The following is a 24,511-nucleotide window of genomic DNA, read 5'->3' as shown; positions in this document are numbered from 1 at the left end:
TACCGTCGCTGACATACCACAGTACCGTCGCTGACATACCACAGTACCGTCGCTGACATACCACAGTACCGTCGCTGACATACCACAGTACCGTCGCTGACATACCACAGTACCGTCGCTGACATACCACAGTACCGTCGCTGACATACCACAGTACCGTCGCTGACATACCACAGTACCGTCGCTGACATACCACAGTACCGTCGCTGACATACCACAGTACCGTCGCTGACATACCACAGTACCGTCGCTGACATACCACAGTACCGTCGCTGACATACCACAGTACCGTCGCTGACATACCACAGTACCGTCGCTGACATACCACAGTACCGTCGCTGACATACCACAGTACCGTCGCTGACATACCACAGTACCGTCGCTGACATACCACAGTACCGTCGCTGACATACCACAGTACCGTCGCTGACATACCACAGTACCGTCGCTGACATACCACAGTACCCTCGCTGACATACCACAGTACCGTCGCTGACATACCACAGTACCGTCGCTGACATACCACAGTACTCTCGCTGACATACCACAGTACCGTCGCTGACATACCACAGTACCGTCGCTGACATACCACCAGTACCGTCGCTGACATACCACAGTACCGTCGCTGACATACCACAGTACCGTCGCTGACATACCACAGTACCCTCGCTGACATACCACAGCTGACATACCACAGTACCCTCGCTGACATACCACAGTACCGTCGCTGACATACCACAGTACCGTCGCTGACATACCACAGTACCGTCGCTGACATACCACAGTACCGTCGCTGACATACCACAGTACCGTCGCTGACATACCACAGTACCGTCGCTGACATACCACAGTACCGTCGCTGACATACCACAGTACCGTCGCTGACATACCACAGTACCGTCGCTGACATACCACAGTACCGTCGCTGACATACCACAGTACCGTCGCTGACATACCACAGTACCGTCGCTGACATACCACAGTACCGTCGCTGACATACCACAGTACCGTCGCTGACATACCACAGTACCCTCGCTGACATACCACAGTACCGTCGCTGACATACCACAGTACCGTCGCTGACATACCACAGTACCGTCGCTGACATACCACAGTACCGTCGCTGACATACCACAGTACCGTCGCTGACATACCACAGTACCCTCGCTGACATACCACAGTACCCTCGCTGACATACCACAGTACCGTCGCTGACATACCACAGTACCCTCGCTGACATACCACAGTACCGTCGCTGACATACCACAGTACCGTCGCTGACATACCACAGTACCGTCGCTGACATACCACAGTACCGTCGCTGACATACCACAGTACCGTCGCTGACATACCACAGTACCGTCGCTGACATACCACAGTACCGTCGCTGACATACCACAGTACCGTCGCTGACATACCACAGTACCGTCGCTGAAATACCACAGTACCGTCGCTGACATACCACAGTACCGTCGCTGACATACCACAGTACCGTCGCTGACATACCACAGTACCGTCGCTGACATACCACAGTACCGTCGCTGACATACCACAGTACCGTCGCTGACATACCACAGTACCGTCGCTGACATACCACAGTACCCTCGCTGACATACCACAGTACCCTCGCTGACATACCACAGTACCCTCGCTGACATACCACAGTATCGTCGCTGACATACCACAGTACCGTCGCTGACATACCACAGTACCGTCGCTGATATACCACAGTACCGTCGCTGACATACCACAGTACCGTCGCTGACATACCACAGTACCCTCGCTGACATACCACAGTACCGTCGCTGACATACCACAGTACCGTCGCTGACATACACAGTACCGTCGCTGACATACCACCGTACAGTCGCTGACATACCACAGTACCGTCGCTGACATACCACAGTACCGTCGCTGACATACCACAGTACCGTCGCTGACATACCACAGTACCGTAGCTGACATACCACAGTACCCTCGCTGACATACCACAGTACCCTCGCTGACATACCACAGTACCGTCGCTGACATACCACAGTACCCTCGCTGACATACCACAGTACCGTCGCTGACATACCACAGTACCACAGTACCGTCGCTCACACACCCCAGTACCGTCGCTGACAGACCACAGTACCGTCGCTGACATACCACAGTACCGTCGCTGACATACCACAGTACCGTCGCTGACATACCACAGTACCGTCGGTGACATACCACAGTACCGTCGCTGACATACCACAGTACCGTCGCTGACATACCACAGTACCGTCGCTGACATACCACAGTACCGTCGCTGACATACCACAGTACCGTCGCTGACATACCACAGTACCGTCGCTGACATACCACAGTACCGTCGCTGACATACCACAGTACCGTCGCTGACATACCACAGTACCGTCGCTGACATACCACAGTACCGTCGCTGACATACCACAGTACCGTCGCTGACATACCACAGTACCGTCGCTGACAGACCGGAGTACCGTCGCTGACATACCACAGTACCGTCGCTGACACCGTCGCTGACATACCACAGTACCGTCGCTGACATACCACAGTACCGTCGCTGACATACCACAGTACCGTCGCTGACATACCACAGTACCGTCGCTGACATACCACAGTACCGTCGCTGACATACCACAGTACCGTCGCTGACATACCACAGTACCGTCTGACATACCACAGTACCGTCTCTGACATACCACAGTACCGTCGCTGACATACCACAGTACCGTCGCTGACATACCACAGTACCGTCGCTGACATACCACAGTACCGTCGCTGACATACCACAGTACCGTCGCTGACATACCACAGTACCGTCGCTGACATACCACAGTACCGTCGCTGACATACCACAGTACCGTCGCTGACATACCACAGTACCGTCGCTGACATACCACAGTACCGTCGCTGACATACCACAGTACCGTCGCTGACATACCACAGTACCGTCGCTGACATACCACAGTACCGTCGCTGACATACCACAGTACCGTCGCTGACATACCACAGTACCGTCGCTGACATACCACAGTACCGTCGCTGACATACCACAGTACCGTCGCTGACATACCACAGTACCGTCGCTGACATACCACAGTACCGTCGCTGACATACCACAGTACCGTCGCTGACATACCACAGTACCGTCGCTGACATACCACAGTACCGTCGCTGACATACCACAGTACCGTCGCTGACATACCACAGTACCGTCGCTGACATACCACCGTACCGTCGCTGACATACCACCGGACCCTCGCTGACATACCACAGTACCGTCGCTGACATACCACAGTACCGTCGCTGACATACCACAGTACCGTCGCTGACATACCACAGTACCGTCGCTGACATACCACAGTACCGTCGCTGACATACCACAGTACCGTCGCTGACATACCACAGTACCGTCGCTGACATACCACAGTACCGTCGCTGACATACCACAGTACCGTCGCTGACATACCACAGTACCGTCGCTGACATACCACAGTACCGTCGCTGACATACCACAGTACCGTCGCTGACATACCACAGTACCGTCGCTGACATACCACAGTACCGTCGCTGACATACCACAGTACCGTCGCTGACATACCACAGTACCTCGCTGACATACCACAGTACCCTCGCTGACATACCACAGTACCCTCGCTGACATACCACAGTACCCTCGCTGACATACAACAGTACCGTCGCTGACATACCACAGTACCCTCGCTGACATACCACAGTACCCTCGCTGACATACCACAGTACCCTCGCTAACATACCACAGTACCGTCGCTGACATACCACAGTACCGTCGCTGACATACCACAGTACCGTCGCTGACATACAACAGTACCGTCGCTGACATACCACAGTACCGTCGCTGACATACCACAGTACCGTCGCTGACATACCACAGTACCGTCGCTGACATACCACAGTACCGTCGCTGACATACCACAGTACCGTCGCTGACATACCACAGTACCGTCGCTGACATACCACAGTACCGTCGCTGACATACCACAGTACCGTCGCTGACATACCACATACAGTCGCTGACATACCACAGTACCGTCGCTGACATACCACAGTACCGTCGCTGACATACCACAGTACCGTCGCTGACATACCACAGTACCGTCGCTGACATACCACAGTACCCTCGCTGACATACCACAGTACCCTCGCTGACAGACCACAGGACCCTCGCTGACATACCACAGTACCGTCGCTGACATACCACAGTACCCTCGCTGTACATACCACAGTACCGTCGCTGACATACCACAGTACCGTCGCTGACATACCACAGTACCGTCGCTGACATACCACAGTACCGTCGCTGACATACCACCGTACCGTCGCTGACAAACCACAGTACCGTCGCTGACATACCACAGTACCGTCGCTGACATACCACAGTACCCTCGCTGACATACCACAGTACCGTCGCTGACATACCACAGTACCCTCGCTGACATACCACAGTACCGTCGCTGACATACCACAGTACCCTCGCTGACATACCACAGTACCGTCGCTGACATACCACAGTACCGTCGCTGACATACCACAGTACCGTCGCTGACATACCACAGTACCGTCGCTGACATACTACAGTACCGTCGTTGACATACCACAGTACCGTCGCTGACATACCACAGTACCGTCGCTGACATACCACAGTACCGTCGCTGACATACCACAGTACCGTCGCTGTACAGTACCGTCGCATACCACAGTACCGTCGCTGACATACCACAGTACCCTCGCTGACATACCACAGTACCGTCGCTGACATACCACAGTACCGTCGCTGACATACCACAGTACCGTCGCTGACATACCACAGTACCGTCGCTGACATACCACAGTACCGTCGCTGACATACCACAGTACCGTCGCTGACATACCACAGTACCGTCGCTGACATACCACAGAACCGTCGCTGTCATACCACAGTACCGTCGCTGACATACCACAGTACCGTCGCTGACATACCACAGTACCGTCGCTGACATACCACAGTACCGTCGCTGACATACCACAGTACCGTCGCTGACATACCACAGTACCGTCGCTGACATACTACAGTACCGTCGTTGACATACCACAGTACCGTCGCTGACATACCAGAGTACCGTCGCTGACATACCACAGTACCGTCGCTGACATACCACAGTACCGTCGCTGACATTCCACAGTACCGTCGCTGACATACCACAGTACCCTCGCTGACATACCACAGTACCGTCACTGACATACCACAGTACCGTCGCTGACATACCACAGTACCGTCGCTGACATACCACAGTACCGTCGCTGACATACCACAGTACCCTCGCTGACATACCACAGTACCGTCGCTGACATACCACAGTACCGTCGCTGACATACCACAGTACCGTCGCTGACATACCACAGTACCGTCGCTGACATACCACAGTACCGTCGCTGACATACCACAGTACCGTCGCTGACATTCCACAGTACCGTCGCTGACATACCACGGTACCGTCGCTGACATACCACAGTACCCTCGCTGACATACCACAGTACCGTCGCTGACATACCACAGTACCGTCGCTGACATACCACAGTACCCTCGCTGACATACCACAGTACCGTCGCTGACATACCACAGTACCGTCGCTGACATACCACAGTACCGTCGCTGACATTCCACAGTACCGTCGCTGACATACCACGGTACCGTCGCTGACATACCACAGTACCCTCGCTGACATACCACAGTACCGTCGCTGACATACCACAGTACCGTCGCTGACATACCACAGTACCCTCGCTGACATACCACAGTACCGTCGCTGACATACCACAGTACCGTCGCTGACATACCACAGCACTCTCGCTGACATACCACAGTACCGTCGCTTACATACCACAGTACCGTCGCTGACATACCACAGTACCCTCGCTGACATACCACAGTACCGTCGCTGACATACCACAGTACCCTCGCTAACATACCACAGTACCCTCGCTGACATACCACAGTACCCTCCCTGACATACCACAGTACCGTCGCTGACATACCACAGTACCCTCGCTGACATAGCACAGTACCGTCGCTGGCATACCACAGTACCCTCGCTAACATACCAGAGCATCGTCGCTGACATACCACAGTACCGTCGCTGACATACCACAGTACCGTCGCTGACATACCACAGTACCGTCGCTGACATACCACAGTACCGTCGCTGACATACCACAGTACCGTCGCTGACATACCACATAACCGTCGCTGACATACCACAGTACCGTCGCTGACATACCACAGTACCGTCGCTGACATACCACAGTACCGTCGCTGACATACCACAGTACCCTCGCTGACATACCACAGTACCCTCGCTGACATACCACAGTACCCTCGCTGACATACCACAATACCCTCGCTGACATACCACAGTACCCTCGCTGACATACCACAGTACCCTCGCTGACATACCACAGTACCGTCGCTGACATACCACAGTACCGTCGCTGACATACCACAGTACCCTCGCTGACATACCACAGTACCGTCGCTGACATACCACAGTACCGTCGCTGACATACCACAGTACCGTCGCTGACATATCACAGTACCGTCGCTGACATACCACAGTGCCCTCGCTGACATAGCACAGTACCGTCGCTGACATACCACAGTACCCTCGCTGACATACCACAGTACCGTCGCTGACATACCACAGTACCCTCGCTGACATAGCACAGTACCGTCGCTGGCATACCACAGTACCGTCGCTGACATACCACAGTACCGTCGCTGACATACCACAGTACCGTCGCTGACATACCACAGTACCGTCGCTGACATACCACAGTACCGTCGCTGACATACCACAGTACCGTCGCTGACATACCACAGTACCGTCGCTGACATACCACAGTACCGTCGCTGACATACCACAGTACCGTCGCTGACATCCCACAGTACCGTCGCTGACATACCACAGTACCGTCGCTGACATACCACAGTACCGTCGCTGACATACCACAGTACCGTCGCTGACATACCACAGTACCGTCGCTGACATACCACAGTACCGTCGCTGACATACCACAGTACCGTCGCTGACATACCACAGTACCGTCGCTGACATACCACAGTACCGTCGCTGACATACCACAGTACCGTCGCTGACATACCACAGTACCGTCGCTGACATACCACAGTACCGTCGCTGACATACCACAGTACCGTCGCTGACATACCACAGTACCGTCCCTGACATACCACAGTACCCTCGCTGACATACGACAGTACCCTCGCTGACATACCACAGTACCCTCGCTGACATACCACAGTACCGTCGCTGACATACCACAGTACCGTCGCTGACATACCACAGTACCGTCGCTGACATACCACAGTACCGTCGCTGACATACCACAGTACCGTCGCTGACATACCACAGTACCGTCGCTGACATACCACAGTACCGTCGCTGACATACCACAGTACCGTCGCTGACATACCACAGTACCGTCGCTGACATACCACAGTACCGTCGCTGACATACCACAGTACCGTCGCTGACATACCACAGTACCGTCGCTGACATACCACAGTACCGTCGCTGACATACCACAGTACCGTCGCTGACATACCACAGTACCGTCGCTGACATACCACAGTACCGTCGCTGACATACCACAGTACCGTCGCTGACATACAACAGTACCGTCGCTGACATACCACAGTACCGTCGCTGACATACCACAGTACCGTCGCTGACATACCACAGTACCCTCGCTGACATACCACAGTACCGTCGCTGACATACCACAGTACCGTCGCTGACATACCACAGTACCGTCGCTGACATACCACAGTACCGTCGCTGACATACCACGGTACCGTCGCTGACATACCACAGTACCGTCGCTGACATACGACGGTACCGTCGCTGACATACCACAGTACCCTCGCTGACATACCACAGTACCGTCGCTGACAAACCACAGTACCGTCGCTGACATACCACAGTACCGTCGCTGACATACCACAGTACCGTCGCTGACATACCACAGTACCCTCGCTGACATACCACAGTACCCTCGCTGACATACCACAGTACCGTCGCTGACATACCACAGTACCCTCGCTGACATACCACAGTACCGTCGCTGACATACCACAGTACCGTCGCTGACATACCACAGTACCGTCGCTGACATACCACAGTACCGTCGCTGACATACCACAGTACCGTCGCTGACATACCACAGTACCGTCGCTGACATACCACGGTACCGTCGCTGACATACCACAGTACCGTCGCTGACATACCACGGTACCGTCGCTGACATACCACAGTACCCTCGCTGACATACCACAGTACCGTCGCTGACAAACCACAGTACCGTCGCTGACATACCACAGTACCCTCGCTGACATACCACAGGACCGTCGCTGACATACCACAGTACCGTCGCTGACATACCACAGTACCGTCGCTGACATACCACAGTACCGTCGCTGACATACCACAGTACCGTCGCTGACATACCACAGTACCGTCGCTGACATACCAGAGTACCGTCGCTGACATACCACAGTACCGTCGCTGACATACCACAGTACCGTCGCTGACATACCACAGTACCGTCGCTGACATACCACAGTACCCTCGCTGACATACCACAGTACCGTCACTGACATACCACAGTACCGTCGCTGACATACCACAGTACCGTCGCTGACATACCACAGTACCCTCGCTGACATACCACAGTACCGTCGCTGACATACCACACCGTCGCTGACATACCACAGTACCGTCGCTGACATACCACAGTACCCTCGCTGACATACCACAGTACCGTCTCTGACATACCACAGTACCGTCGCTGACATACCACAGTACCGTCGCTGACATACCACAGTACCGTCGCTGACATACCACAGTACCCTCGCTGACATGACATACCACAGTACCGTCGCTGACATACCACAGTACCCTCGCTGACATACCACAGTACCGTCGCTGACATACCACAGTACCCTCGCTGACATACCACAGTACCGTCGCTGACATACCACAGTACCCTCGCTGACATACCACAGTACCGTCGCTGACATACCACAGTACCGTCGCTGACATACCACAGTACCGTCGCTGATATACCACAGTACCGTCGCTGACATACCACAGTACCGTCGCTGACATACCACAGTACCGTCGCTGACATACCACAGTACCGTCGCTGACATACCACAGTACCGTCGCTGACATACCACAGTACCGTCGCTGACATACCACAGTACCGTCGCTGACATACCACAGTACCGTCGCTGACATACCACAGTACCGTCGCTGACATACCACAGTACCGTCGCTGACATACCACAGTACCGTCGCTGACATACCACAGTACCCTCGCTGACATACCACAGTACCCTCGCTGACATACCACAGTACCCTCGCTGACATACCACAGTACCCTCGCTGACATACCACAGTACCCTCGCTGACATACCACAGTACCGTCGCTGACATACCACAGTACCGTCGCTGACATACCACAGTACCGTCGCTGACATACCACAGTACCGTCGCTGACATACCACAGTACCGTCGCTGACATACCACAGTACCGTCGCTGACATACCACAGTACCGTCGCTGACATGCCACAGTACCGTCGCTGACATACCACAGTACCGTCGCTGACATACCACAGTACCGTCGCTGACATACCACAGGACCCTCGCTGACATACCACAGTACCGTCGCTGACATACCACAGTACCGTCGCTGACATACCACAGTACCGTCGCTGACATACCACAGTACCGTCGCTGACATACCACAGTACCGTCGCTGACATACCAAAGTACCGTCGCTGACATACCACAGTACCGTCGCTGACATACCACAGTACCGTCGCTGACATACCACAGTACCGTCGCTGACATACCACAGTACCGTCGCTGACATACCACAGTACCGTCGCTGACATACCACAGTACCGTCGCTGACATACCACAGTACCGTCGCTGACATACCACAGTACCGTCGCTGACATACCACAGTACCGTCGCTGACATACCACAGGACCGTCGCTGACATACCACAGTACCGTCGCTGACATACCACAGTACCGTCGCTGACATACCACAGTACCGTCGCTGACATACCACAGTACCGTCGCTGACATACCACAGTACCGTCGCTGACATACCACAGTACCGTCGCTGACATACCACAGTACCGTCGCTGACATACCACAGTACCGTCGCTGACATACCACAGTACCGTCGCTGACATACCACAGTACCGTCGCTGACATACCACAGTACCCTCGCTGACATACCACAGTACCGTCGCTGACATACCACAGTACCGTCGCTGACATACCACAGTACCGTCGCTGACATACCACAGTACCGTCGCTGACATACCACAGTACCGTCGCTGACATACCACAGTACCGTCGCTGACATACCACAGTACCGTCGCTGACATACCACAGTACCGTCGCTGACATACCACAGTACCGTCGCTGACATACCACAGTACCGTCGCTGACACCGTCTCTGACATACCACAGTACCGTCGCTGACATACCACAGTACCGTCGCTGACATACCACAGTACCGTCGCTGACATACCACAGTACCCTCGCTGACATACCACAGTACCGTCGCTGACATACCACAGTACCGTCGCTGACATACCACAGTACCGTCGCTGACATACCACAGTACCGTCGCTGACATACCACAGTACCGTCGCTGACATACCACAGTACCCTCGCTGACATACCACAGTACCGTCGCTGACATACCACAGTACCGTCGCTGACATACCACAGCACCGTCGCTGGCATACCACAGTACCCTCGCTGACATACCACAGTACCGTCGCTGACATACCACAGTACCGTCGCTGACATACAACAGTACCGTCGCTGACATACCACAGTACCGTCGCTGACATACCACAGTACCGTCGCTGACAAACCACAGTACCGTCGCTGACATACCACAGTACCGTCGCTGACATACCACAGTACCGTCGCTGACATACCACAGTACCCTCGCTGACATACCACAGTACCCTCGCTGACATACCACAGTACCGTCGCTGACATACCACAGTACCCTCGCTGACATACCACAGTACCGTCGCTGGCAAACCACAGTACCGTCGCTGACATACCACAGTACCGTCGCTGACATACCACAGTACCGTCGCTGACATACCACAGTACCGTCGCTGACATACCACAGTACCGTCGCTGACATACCACGGTACCGTCGCTGACATACCACAGTACCGTCGCTGACATACCACGGTACCGTCGCTGACATACCACAGTACCCTCGCTGACATACCACAGTACCGTCGCTGACAAACCACAGTACCGTCGCTGACATACCACAGTACCGTCGCTGACATACCACAGTACCGTCGCTGACATACCACAGTACCGTCGCTGACAAACCACAGTACCGTCGCTGACATACCACAGTACCGTCGCTGACATACCACAGTACCGTCGCTGACATACCACAGTACCCTCGCTGACATACCACAGTACCGTCGCTGACAAACCACAGTACCGTCGCTGACATACCACAGTACCGTCGCTGACATACCACAGTACCCTCGCTGACATACCACAGTACCCTAGCTGACATACCACAGTACCGTCGCTGACATACCACAGTACCGTCGCTGACATACCACAGTACCGTCGCTGACATACCACAGTACCCTCGCTGACATACCACAGTACCCTCGCTGACATACCACAGTACCGTCGCTGACATACCACAGTACCTTCGCTGACATACCACAGTACCGTCGCTGACATACCACAGTACCGTCGCTGACATACCACAGTACCGTCGCTGACATACCACAGTACCGTCGCTGACATACCACAGTACCGTCGGTGACATACCACAGTACCGTCGCTGACATACCACAGTACCGTCGCTGACATACCACAGTACCGTCGGTGACATACCACAGTACCGTCGCTGACATACCGCAGTACCGTCGCTGACATACCACAGTACCCTCGCTGACATATCACAGTACCGTCGCTGACATACCACAGTACCCTCGCTGACATACCACAGTACCGTCGCTGACATACCACAGTACCCTCGCTGACATACCACAGTACCGTCGCTGACAAACCACAGTACCGTCGCTGACATACCACAGTACCGTCGCTGACATACCACAGTACCGTCGCTGACATACCACAGTACCCTCGCTGACATACCACAGTACCGTCGCTGACAAACCACAGTACCGTCGCTGACATTCCACAGTACCGTCGCTGACATACCACAGTACCCTCGCTGACATACCACAGTACCCTCGCTGACATACCACAGTACCGTCGCTGACATTCCACAGTACCGTCGCTGACATACCACAGTACCCTCGCTGACATACCACAGTACCCTCGCTGACATACCACAGTACCCTCGCTGACATACCACAGTACCCTCGCTGACATACCACAGTACCCTCGCTGACATACCACAGTACCCTCGCTGACATACCACAGTACCCTCGCTGACATACCACAGTACCCTCGCTAACATACCACAGTACCGTCGCTGACATACCACAGTACCGTCGCTGACATACCACAGTACCGTCGCTGACATACCACAGTACCGTCGCTGACATGCCACAGTACCGTCGCTGACATACCACAGTACCGTCGCTGACATACCACAGTACCGTCGCTGACATACCACAGTACCGTCGCTGACATACCACAGTACCGTCGCTGACATACCACAGTACCCTCGCTGACATACCACAGTACCGTCGCTGACATACCACAGTACCCTCGCTGACATACCACAGTACCGTCGCTGACAAACCACAGTACCGTCGCTGACATACCACAGTACCGTCGCTGACATACCACAGTACCGTCGCTGACATACCACAGTACCCTCGCTGACATACCACAGTACCGTCGCTGACAAACCACAGTACCGTCGCTGACATACCACAGTACCGTCGCTGACATACCACAGTACCCTCGCTGACATACCACAGTACCGTCGCTGACATTCCACAGTACCCTCGCTGACATACCACAGTACCGTCGCTGACATACCACAGTACCGTCGCTGACATACCACAGTACCCTCGCTGACATACCACAGTACCGTCGCTGACATACCACAGTACCCTCGCTGACATACCACAGTACCGTCGCTGACAAACCACAGTACCGTCGCTGACATACCACAGTACCGTCGCTGACATACCACAGTACCCTCGCTGACATACCACAGTACCCTCGCTGACATACCACAGTACCGTCGCTGACAAACCACAGTACCGTCGCTGACATACCACAGTACCGTCGCTGACATACCACAGTACCCTCGCTGACATACCACAGTACCCTCGCTGACATACCACAGTACCGTCGCTGACATACCACAGTACCCTCGCTGACATACCACAGTACCGTCGCTGACATACCACAGTACCGTCGCTGACATACCACAGTACCCTCGCTGACATACCACAGTACCCTCGCTGGCATACCACAGTACCCTCGCTGACATACCACAGTACCCTCGCTGACATACCACAGTACCCTCGCTGACATACCACAGTACCCTCGCTGACATACCACAGTACCGTCGCTGACATACCACAGTACCGTCGCTGACATACCACAGTACCGTCGCTGACATACCACAGTACCGTCGCTGACATACCACAGTACCGTCGCTGACATACCACAGTACCGTCGCTGACATACCACAGTACCGTCGCTGACATACCACAGTACCGTCGCTGACATACCACAGTACCCTCGCTGACATACCACAGTACCGTAGCTGACATACCACAGTACCGTCGCTGACATACCACAGTACCGTCGCTGACATACCACAGTACCCTCGCTGACATACCACAGTACCGTCGCTGACATACCACAGTACCGTCGCTGACATACCACAGTACCGTCGCTGACATACCACAGTACCGTCGCTGACATACCACAGTACCCTCGCTGACATACCACAGTACCGTCGCTGACATACCACAGTACCGTCGCTGACATACCACAGTACCGTCGCTGACATACCACAGTACCCTCGCTGACATACCACAGTACCCTCGCTGACATACCACAGTACCGTCGCTGACATACCACAGTACCCTCGCTGACATACCACAGTACCGTCGCTGACATACCACAGTACCCTCGCTGACATACCACAGTACCCTCGCTGACATACCACAGTACCCTCGCTGACATACCACAGTACCGTCGCTGACATACCACAGTACCCTCGCTGACATACCACAGTACCCTCGCTGACATACCACAGTACCGTCGCTGACATACCACAGTACCCTCGCTGACATACCACAGTACCGTCGCTGACATACCACAGTACCCTCGCTGACATACCACAGTACCCTCGCTGACATACCACAGTACCCTCGCTGACATACCACAGTACCGTCGCTGACATACCACAGTACCGTCGCTGACATACCACAGTACCCTCGCTGACATACCACAGTACCGTCGCTGACATACCACAGTACCCTCGCTGACATACCACAGTACCCTCGCTGACATACCACAGTACCGTCGCTGACATACCACAGTACCGTCGCTGACATACCACAGTACCCTCGCTGACATACCACAGTACCCTCGCTGACATACCACAGTACCGTCGCTGACATACCACAGTACCGTCGCTGACATACCACTATTATAATAACACTACTGATAATATAAAGTGAAGATGTTAATCTTGCTATATAATTAATATTTTATATTATTTTACAATATAACTAAGAATAACACTACCAGTATTACGGTTATTATTGTTGTTAGTGTTAAATTATTTTTGTTACTTCTGTATCACTAATATTACTCATTTATATTATAATATTAATATTACTCATTTTATTATTAAGTTCATAATTAAATATAATAATAACAGTAATAATAATAATGATAAAAATAATAATAATTATTATTATTATCCTTAAAGCTTCCTTGTAATCTTTAATCTCTCAAAATTTCGCTTTTTTTTTTCTTATTCGCCGGTACTCTCCCGGCCGCAAAAAAAAAAAATATTTTGTTCACAATATATATATATATATATATATTATATATATATATATATATATATATATATATATATATATATATATATATATATATATATATATATATATATATATATATATATATATATATATATATATATATATATATATATATATATATATATATATATATATATATATATGTATATATATATATATGTATATATATATATATATATATATATATATATATATATATATATATATATATATATATATATATATATATATATATATATATATATGTATTATTGTGACCACGAACGAGTGGTATTGATCAATAAAAACACTGCAGTGTTCTAGTACAACAAACATGGACTAGAATGAAATTAGCCTAGTCATCCACACCATCGTGTGTCCTTGGGTAGCAAGTACAACATCCAGTTCCGCTGGATGCGCTACTCTTAAGGATCGTATGGTCCAGTGGATTAGGGCGTCGTGCGTTTTCGCCCACCACGAGTCAGGCCAAAGCAGCATGGGTTCGAGTCCTTGGCTAGTGCAGTGTTGTTATTGATTAATACCACTCGTTCGTGGTCACAATAATATAAAATACTGTTTGTTGTACTAGTACACGAAACAGGGACTAGAATATATATACGTATATATATATATATATATATATATATATATATATATATATATATATATATATATATATATATATATATATATATATATATATGAGTGTATGTTGAATGATAGGGAGTTGAATGATAGCTCTTGGCCTCTGCTGTTCCAATCAACACTATCAGAACTTTGCAATTTTGCAGAAATGAGCAGAATGTTCAAGCAGATTCATTCAGGGAGATGTTGTTGCTCGAATGATGTAAGGAGGCAGGAGATGCCATGTGCCCCAGGTATGTCAGTGCCAAGTGCCCCAGGTATGTCAGTGCCAAGTGCCCCAGGTATGCCAGTGCCAAGTGCCCCAGGTATGCCAGTGCCAAGTGCCAGAATGATTGAGTATTAAGAGGCACATAAGTTCCCCCGTCTTCTAATAACATGTTCATTTTTCCACTATAATCTACCTTGTCCATAATTACTATCACATTTGCTTTGTCTGTTTCGTAAGATGAAGTCCAGGATCTTTCCTTAATTCATGGTATAACTTAACAACTCATTGATGACAATTGTGATGTTAGACCTCTGCAACACAACTGAGAATCACAGTTGCTCAGACCTCTGCAATTGCAATTGTCTTCAAAGATTTGTTAAGTTATACCATGAATTAAGGAAAGATCCTGGACTTCACTTTACGAAACAAAGTAAATGCGATAGTATTTATGAACACGGTAGATTATAGTGGAAAAATGAACATGGTATTAGAAGACGTGGGAACTTAGGTGTGTTTTAAAGCATTAGAAAACGGCCAGACCACAAGCACTGACAGTATTGTAATGATCTAACATGACGTTACTGACCTGACAATTATGGAAAATTCGATCAGACTTCGATACAATATACGAGACTTTGCATTCTGAATATAGATGCACCTCGCATAGTTGTGTATAGTTGTATGCTTGTACTCGTGTATTGTGGTGGGCTTGTACTGACGTACATGGTGTGCCCGTACTGACGTACATGGTGTGCCCGTACTGACGTACATGGTGTGCGTGTACTCATGCATGTAGATACATCTGGTCTTAGGTTCCGTACAGAGAACTAAGACAATCATCTTGATTATTGCAGATACTTGTTTAAGATGCAGTCTCCCAAGACCACCTTCTCTACCCCTGGAGTCTACGTCGACGTGAGTCTTGCTTTTCTTTATTCCTCTACGTCACTATCGTCAACGTCACTATGGCACGTCAACGTGACTGTCAGATCTTGAAATACGTTATTTCTTCCGTATATGTCACTACGTCAAATGTACGACATAACAGTTACAAGGATACACGTTCGTCGTCTCTACGTCACTGTATTACATCATTCCTACTGTTTTATCTCTATGTCTTCTTTGCGTAACTTTGTAATATCTACGTCACTTCAACGTAGGGTAAAGACAAAAGTGGGACGCCTTAACAAAAGCAACAGTATTGTATCGTGAGATTTCTTCTCACCTGCTTCACAGCAGATGAAAATCACTGTCCCTAGGTAGGTATTATAGCTTTGAAGGGAACTGAGCTAGAGCACGACACATCACTCTGGTGTGGGATTCGTCTGCAAAACCTGTATTTGTGGTCACTGTGGTGGCCCATGCTAACCTCCCTATAATGCATAAAAATATATCTAGTTGGAGGACTCTTATTAGAGCCAGCTGGCACAGTGGTTAACGCACTAGCCTGTAAATTATAGAACTCACATGCCATGGGTTCAAACCCCATGCGTTCAGTCATTTGTATGGTTCGTGTTTCTTCCTCACCTTCATGAAGCTTTGAGCTCTCTTCTCGCCTCAGCTTCTCTGAAAAACTTTCCCTCGAAATCTATTTACTATATCAGCTATAGAGAGACAAAACAGTTCGTTAATTTACATTATTTCTCTAATTCTCAAATGTTCCGATAAACTGTTCCATACACGAGTCATTATAAAAATGATTATCTCTAGAAAGGTACAAATAAAGTGAATCTGTTGATAACTGGGAGACAGCGAGGTTGAGCCTTAATACTATTAATCTTGTACTTAACAGTAAACTCACCCACATGTCTTCGTTGCTGATAGATGGGAGGATAGATCTAAACAGTCCAGGTAATGCATTAAAGTGGTTCAAACTCAAGGTGAGAGTGAACGTGGGCTTTGTACAGTGTTCTGCAGCCATTGTTACCCAGACGCGTCTTACTTAAGTAAGCCTCTTAGTTATGTAATCCCTGTATTCCCCTACCTCCTCTCTCTCTCTCTCTCTCTCTCTCTCTCTCTCTCTCTCTCTCTCTCTCTCTCTCTCCCCTCCTTCCGGTTGGGTGAATGGTGACGCATTGAAACCACATCATCTGCCATTACAGTGAGAGAGGGAAGACAGAATAGGGAAATATATTTATTTAATTTCTTGCGCGATCCAAGAAAGTTATCCCCGTATTCGTTGACCTCAGTCTCCTCTACCTCGCTGTACGCGACAGGAATAGTGCAGAGTGCAGCATAAATTTTGAAGTTGAAGATATGAAGTGAATCAGAAGAGGCATTCACAAGTAACTATAAGGGAACTAACATAGCAGTTATTTTAATAAAAATAGGAAATGATCACAGACACAGCTGAAACCATTTACTTAGAAGCAACAACTTTGAGGCTAAACGATTGAGGAATTTTCTTGTTGTCTCTAAGACTAATTTCCAAAAATAGACCGAAACATTAAGTCTGAAGCCGCTCAGAAGTTGAATTATCTATCAGAGTCGAAAAAGTGAAGGTATTCGGAAGCGACGCTCAAATTATCACTTGAAAAACATTATTTCAGTTTTCCAATTTCTTAAAAAAAAATAAAATTGGAACCTATACAAGCCGTAATCATTCCATTTTTTTCTACATGTTAAATTAACCAACTTTTAATTAACTAAATATATACTGAATTTAGTTTCATTTAAGGTTCCGATAAACAAGATTTTTTTTTTATAAATAATCTTGAGTACACACAGATCTCTGAGGCAAATTAAAGTGAATTATGCAGATTTAAGCCAAGACAACCATTGTAGTCAAACACTAAGTTATTTCTGATTATAAGCGACATTCTCCGGTTATTTTACACACAAATAATAATTTCATTAAATTGGTTCATTCAAATTTAAACAGCCTAAAGTAAAGATTAAATTTGCACATCAGAATTAATTGTTTCAAGCTGAGCCTAAGATGCATCATTCTGCAGTTTGTGTACACAGTCTAAGAAAATCTGCGCCCACACAGCCTGTACTCAAAAAACATCTGGTACATTTCGTACCATCTGTAAGACATGAAATATTGATGGCGTTCACAATTAATCAGGAAAAGCGCTAAACCTATAGGGGTCGTATAGGGCCTGTGCAACGGGAGGCAGTTGGACTGGAACCGAGCAAGGGGAGGATAAGTCCGTCGCCCTACCAGCATCAAGGCAGCGACCTTCATTGAATACAGTCAAGTAATTCCTAGATTACAAGCGGCATAATTGCAGCTACACACTCCACTAACAATACCAACCAGTTACCGGGGTTCTCTGGATCGATATATGGACGGGGCTTTCAGTAATAGGGATAAGACAGTGTGTGTGTGTTCCCTATAGCAGGTAAGGAGTATAACCCAGTTATCTGCCACACTATTGGAGGTAATGATGTTGGGAATTGCAAGGTTAAGCATTGGTGGCTAATAGCAAGACAGTTATTGATCTAACTAATTCAAATATAGGGATTCCAATAATATGTAGCAATAATATGTAGTGAGCAGTAAATGAATGTTTAGGGCAGTTGGGGTAAATTTATGCATAGGAAAGTACTACAAAGAACTTGGAATTTCATTAATTGGCAGTTGAAATATTCTCTCTCCTCCGATAAAGGAGTCATTAATAAATCCTGTATAACACTTTTAACTGGTGGTAGATCAGGTAAGAGTGTGTAGAGGGAACAATAACGTTGCAGCAAAAATGGATTAGATATACTAGGCAAATATTCAGAAAACAGGATTGCATATGAAGTCGTTTCTGATAAATGCTGGAAAATTCGTCTATAAACAAAGGTAGAAAGGGGAAAATAGCAAGGCAAAAACTTCTTTAATATCTAGTAAACAAATGGCCGGAGTGCAAGAAGTAAAATAGATAAGCTTAGACTAATTGCATGTATCATTAACAGATATCATTGCAATACATAAAACCTGGTTCATTCTGCAACACAGGGAAACACTTGCTGAATTCCACATAAAGGGGAAATAATTATCACTCATTGATAATCGGCCGGAAAAGGGGCGGAGTTACAATATATGTTAGAAAAAAATTAAACTGTTGCATCAGAAACAATATAAAGATGGGATACGCGGAGGCTGTTCGGCTGCAGTTTTGTGAAGGGAACGAAAAGCTAGTCATCGGTGTGATGCACAGATCACAAACCTCAATAACGATAGTGTTAAATTTGTTTGGAATGAAACTATTTAAATATTTAGAAGCGAAAACAAAGTTTTAATGGGCGATTTTAACTTTAGCCAAATATGGTGAGACAATTTGACCCCCTCAAGAAAGTCGTTAGATTCTCTTGAGAGGGTCAGAGTCTAACGACTTACTTGAAATGTTCAAAGATTGCTGCTTAAAACAGTTTATGCCAGAACTAGAAAGAAAAAAACTGTTTGACTTGGTTCTGATAGACAAGGATTCTCTGAAGTTAATAAGGAACTTGGAGAAAATAATCACAAATCACTGTTTTAATGTCTCATGCAATTACCTTAATAATGACAACATAATTAAGATCCCCAATTTTCGCACTGCAGATTATACAGTATGATGACTGGGGTGACCTGACTAGGAACTATCTTAAGGAAGACCGGATAGTAGAGAATGACTGTCAATATGACATTGTCAAAAGCATTTGAAGTTGGGCGCTAGGAGGTGGAGGCAGCTTAGGGATGATGGAGAGATGTAACTGCTCGACCTAGTAAACGCTATTTGCTTATGAATAAATATGTCTCAACACAACGTTGTACCAGAGGTGATAATTCATAAACGAGTTGCTGACGTTTTTTGTATGAAAAACCATAATTCTGTGAAAGATTTAAATTCGAATTCTCCTCAGATGTAACCAGTTCTAAAGTTGTGATTTCAGAGATAAAATCTAACAAATTGTTAAAATTATATTTCAATGACTGATAATTATGCTTTGAAAATTTTCTAAACCAACAGAAAGATGGAGAGTAAAAATACTGATTGTCTTACTGAATACAAATTTATGAATCTAATATCAAGCTGGTTTAAATATGGTGTCATATTTTCCAAGTGTTGCCGACATTCATGAGCGGGGGGGTATCAGGGAGGCAGTGATGAGTGAAGGGTATTAGGAAGGCAGTGATGAGTGAGGGGGTGTTAGGAAGGCAGTGATGAGTGAGGGAGTGTTAAGAAGGCAGTGATGAGTGAGGGGTTATCAGGAAGCCAGTGATGAGTGAGGGGTTATCAGGAAGGCAGTGATGAGTGAGGGGTATCAGGAAGCCAGTCATGAGTGAGGGGGTATCAGGAAGCCAGTCATGAGTGAGGGGGTATCAGGAAGCCAGTCATGAGTGAGGGGGTATCAGGAAGCCAGTCATGAGTGAGGGGGTATCAGGAAGGCAGTCATGAGTGAGGGGTATCAGGAAGCCAGTCATGAGTAAGGGGGTATCAGGAAGCCAGTCATGAGTGAGGGGTATCAGGAAGCCAGTCATGAGTGAGGGGTATCAGCAAGCCAGTCATGAGTGAGGGGTATCAGGAAGCCAGTCATGAGTGAGGGGGTATCAGGAAGCCAGTCATGAGTGAGGGGTATCAGGAAGCCAGTCATGAGTGAGGGGTATCAGGAAGCCAGTCATGAGTGAGGGGGTATCAGGAAGCCAGTCATGAGTGAGGGGGTATCAGGAAGCCAGTCATGAGTGAGGGGCTATCAGGAAGCCAGTCATGAGTGAGGGGGTATCAGGAAGCCAGTAATGAGTGAGGGAGTATCAGGAAGCCAGTCATGAGTGAGGGGGTATCAGGAAGGCAGTGATGAGTGAGGGGTTATCAGGAAGGCAGTGATGAGTGAAGGTGTGTTAGGAAGGCAGTGATGATTGAGGGGGTGTTAGGAAGGCAGTGATGAGTGAGGGGTTATCAGGAAGGCAGTGATGAGTGAAGGTGTGTTAGGAAGGCAGTGATGATTGAGGGGGTGTTAGGAAGGCAGCGATGAGTGAGGGGTTATTAGGAAGGTAGTGATGAGTAAGGAGTTATCAGGAAGGCAGTGATGAGTGAGGGGTTATCAGGAAGGCAGTGATGAGTGAGGGGGTGTTACGAAGGCAGTGATGAGTGAGGGGTTATTAGGAAGGTAGTGATGAGTAAGGAGTTATCAGGAAGGCAGTGATGAGTGAGGGGTTATCAGGAAGGCAGTGATGAGTGAGGGGTTATCAGGAAGGCAGTGATGAGTGAAGGGGTCTTAAGAAGGCAGTGCTGATTTAGGGGGTGTTAGGAAGGCAGTGATGAGTGAGGGGGTGTTAGGAAGGCAGTGATGAGTGAGGGGGCGTTAGGAAGGCAGTGATGAGTGAGAGGGCGTTAGGAAGGCAGTGATGAGTGAGAGGGCGTTAGGAAGGCAGTGATGAGTGAGAGGGCGTTAGGAAGGCAGTGATGAGTGAGAGGGCGTTAGGAAGGCAGTGATGAGTGAGGGGGCGTTAGGAAGGCAGTGATGAGTGAGAGGGCGTTAGCAAGGCAGTGATGAGTGAGGGAGTGTTAAGAAGGCAGTGATGAGTGAGGGAGTGTTAAGAAGGCAGTGATGAGTGAGGGAGTGTTAAGAAGGCAGTGATGAGTGAGGGAGTGTTAAGAAGGCAGTGATGAGTGAGGGAGTGTTAAGAAGGCAGTGATGAGTGAGGGAGTGTTAAGAAGGCAGTGATGAGTGAGGGAGTGTTAAGAAGGCAGTGATGAGTGAGGGCTTATCAAGAAGGCAGTGATGAGTGAGGGGTTATCAGGAAGCCAGTGATGAGTGAGGGGTTATCAGGAAGGCAGTGATGAGTGAGGGGGTGTTAGGAAGGCAGTGATGAGTGAGGGAGTGTTAAGAAGGCAGTGATGCGTGAGGGGTTATCAGGAAGCCAGCTATGAGTCAGGGGTTATCAGGAAGGCAGTGATGAGTGAGGGGTGTTAGGAAGGCAATGATGAGTGAGGCGGTGTTAGGAAGGCAGTGATGAGTGAGGGGGAGTTAGAAAGGCAGTGATTAGGGGGTGTTAGGAAGGCAGTGATGATTGAGGGGGTGTTAGAAAGGCAGTGATGAGTGAGGGGGTGTTAGGAAGGCAGTGATGAGTGAAGGTGTGTTAGGAAGGCAGTGATGAGTGAAGGTGTGTTAGGAAAGCAGTGATGAGTGAAGGTGAGTTAGGAAGGCAGTGATGAGTGAAGGTGTGTTAGGAAGGCAGTGATGAGTGATGGGGAATTAGAAAGACAGTGATGAGTGATGGGGTGTTAGGAAGGCAGTGATGAGTGAGGGGGTGTTAGAAAGGCAGCGATGAGTGAGGGGGCGTTAGGAAGGCAGTGATGAGTGAGAGGGCGTTAGGAAGGCAGTGATGAGTGAGGGGGTGTTAGGAAGGCAGTGATGAGTGAGGGGGTGTTAGAAAGGCAGTGATGAGTGAGGGGGTGTTAGGAAGGCAGTGATGAGTGAGGGGGTGTTAGAAAGGCAGTGATGAGTGAGGGGGTGTTAGAAAGGCAGTGATGAGTGAGGGGGTGTTAGGAAGGCAGTGATGAGTGAGGGGGTGTTAAGAAGGCAGTGATGAGTGAGGGGGTGTTAGGAAGGCAGTGATGAGTGAGGGGGTGTTAGAAAGGCAGTGATGAGTGAGGGGGTGTTAGGAAGGCAGTGATGAGTGAGGGTGTTAGAAAGGCAGTGATGAGTGAGGGGGTGTTAGGAAGGCAGTGATGAGTGAGGGGGTGTTAGGAAGGCAGTGATGAGTGAGGGGGTGTTAGAAAGGCAGTGATGAGTGAGGGAGTGTTAGGAAGGCAGTGATGAGTGAGGGGGTGTTAGAAAGGCAGTGATGAGTGAGGGGGTGTTAGGAAGGCAGTGATGAGTGAGGGTGTTAGAAAGGCAGTGATGAGTGAGGGGGTGTTAGGAAGGCAGTGATGAGTGAGGGGGTGTTAGGAAGGCAGTGATGAGTGAGGGGGTGTTAGAAAGGCAGTGATGAGTGAGGGGGTGTTAGAAAGGCAGTGATGAGTGAGGGGGTGTTAGGAAGGCAGTGATGAGTGAAGGTGTGTTAGGAAGGCAGTGATGAGTGAAGGTGTGTTAGGAAAGCAGTGATGAGTGAGGGGGTGTTAGGAAGGCAGTGATGAGTGAGGGGGTGTTAGGAAGGCAGTGATGAGTGAGGGGGTGTTAAGAAGGCAGTGATGAGTGAAGGGTTATCAGGAAGGCAGTGATGAGTGAGGGGTATCAGGAAGCCAGTGATGAGTGAGGGGTTATCAGGAAGGCAGTGATGAGTGAGGGGTATCAGGAAGCCAGTCATGAGTGAGGGGGTATCAGGAAGCCAGTCATGAGTGAGGGGGTATCAGGAAGCCAGTCATGAGTGAGGGGGTATCAGGAAGCCAGTCATGAGTGAGGGGGTATCAGGAAGGCAGTCATGAGTGAGGGGTATCAGGAAGCCAGTCATGAGTGAGGGGGTATCAGGAAGCCAGTCATGAGTGAGGGGTATCAGGAAGCCAGTCATGAGTGAGGGGTATCAGGAAGCCAGTCATGAGTGAGGGGGTATCAGGAAGCCAGTCATGAGTGAGGGGGTATCAGGA

General features: G+C 49.3%; 1 protein-coding gene across 1 annotated transcript in view; it reads left to right on the top strand.

Moving 5' to 3' along the window:
- Window positions 1–24,511, top strand: part of LOC128704237 (uncharacterized) — a 586,655-nt gene that overhangs the window by 237,916 nt on the left and 324,228 nt on the right. Inside the window, exon 4 of the mRNA XM_070091942.1 lies at window positions 16,865–16,925. Within this exon, the coding sequence (XP_069948043.1) occupies window positions 16,865–16,925 (61 nt within the window). The remainder of the gene's footprint in view (window positions 1–16,864; window positions 16,926–24,511) is intronic.

Source organism: Cherax quadricarinatus, chromosome 37 (assembly GCF_038502225.1).
Source record: "Cherax quadricarinatus isolate ZL_2023a chromosome 37, ASM3850222v1, whole genome shotgun sequence".
Taxonomy (NCBI): domain Eukaryota; kingdom Metazoa; phylum Arthropoda; class Malacostraca; order Decapoda; family Parastacidae; genus Cherax; species Cherax quadricarinatus.
The sequence above is the reverse complement of the archived record's forward strand: the minus strand, read 5'-3'. Positions and strand labels throughout refer to the sequence as shown.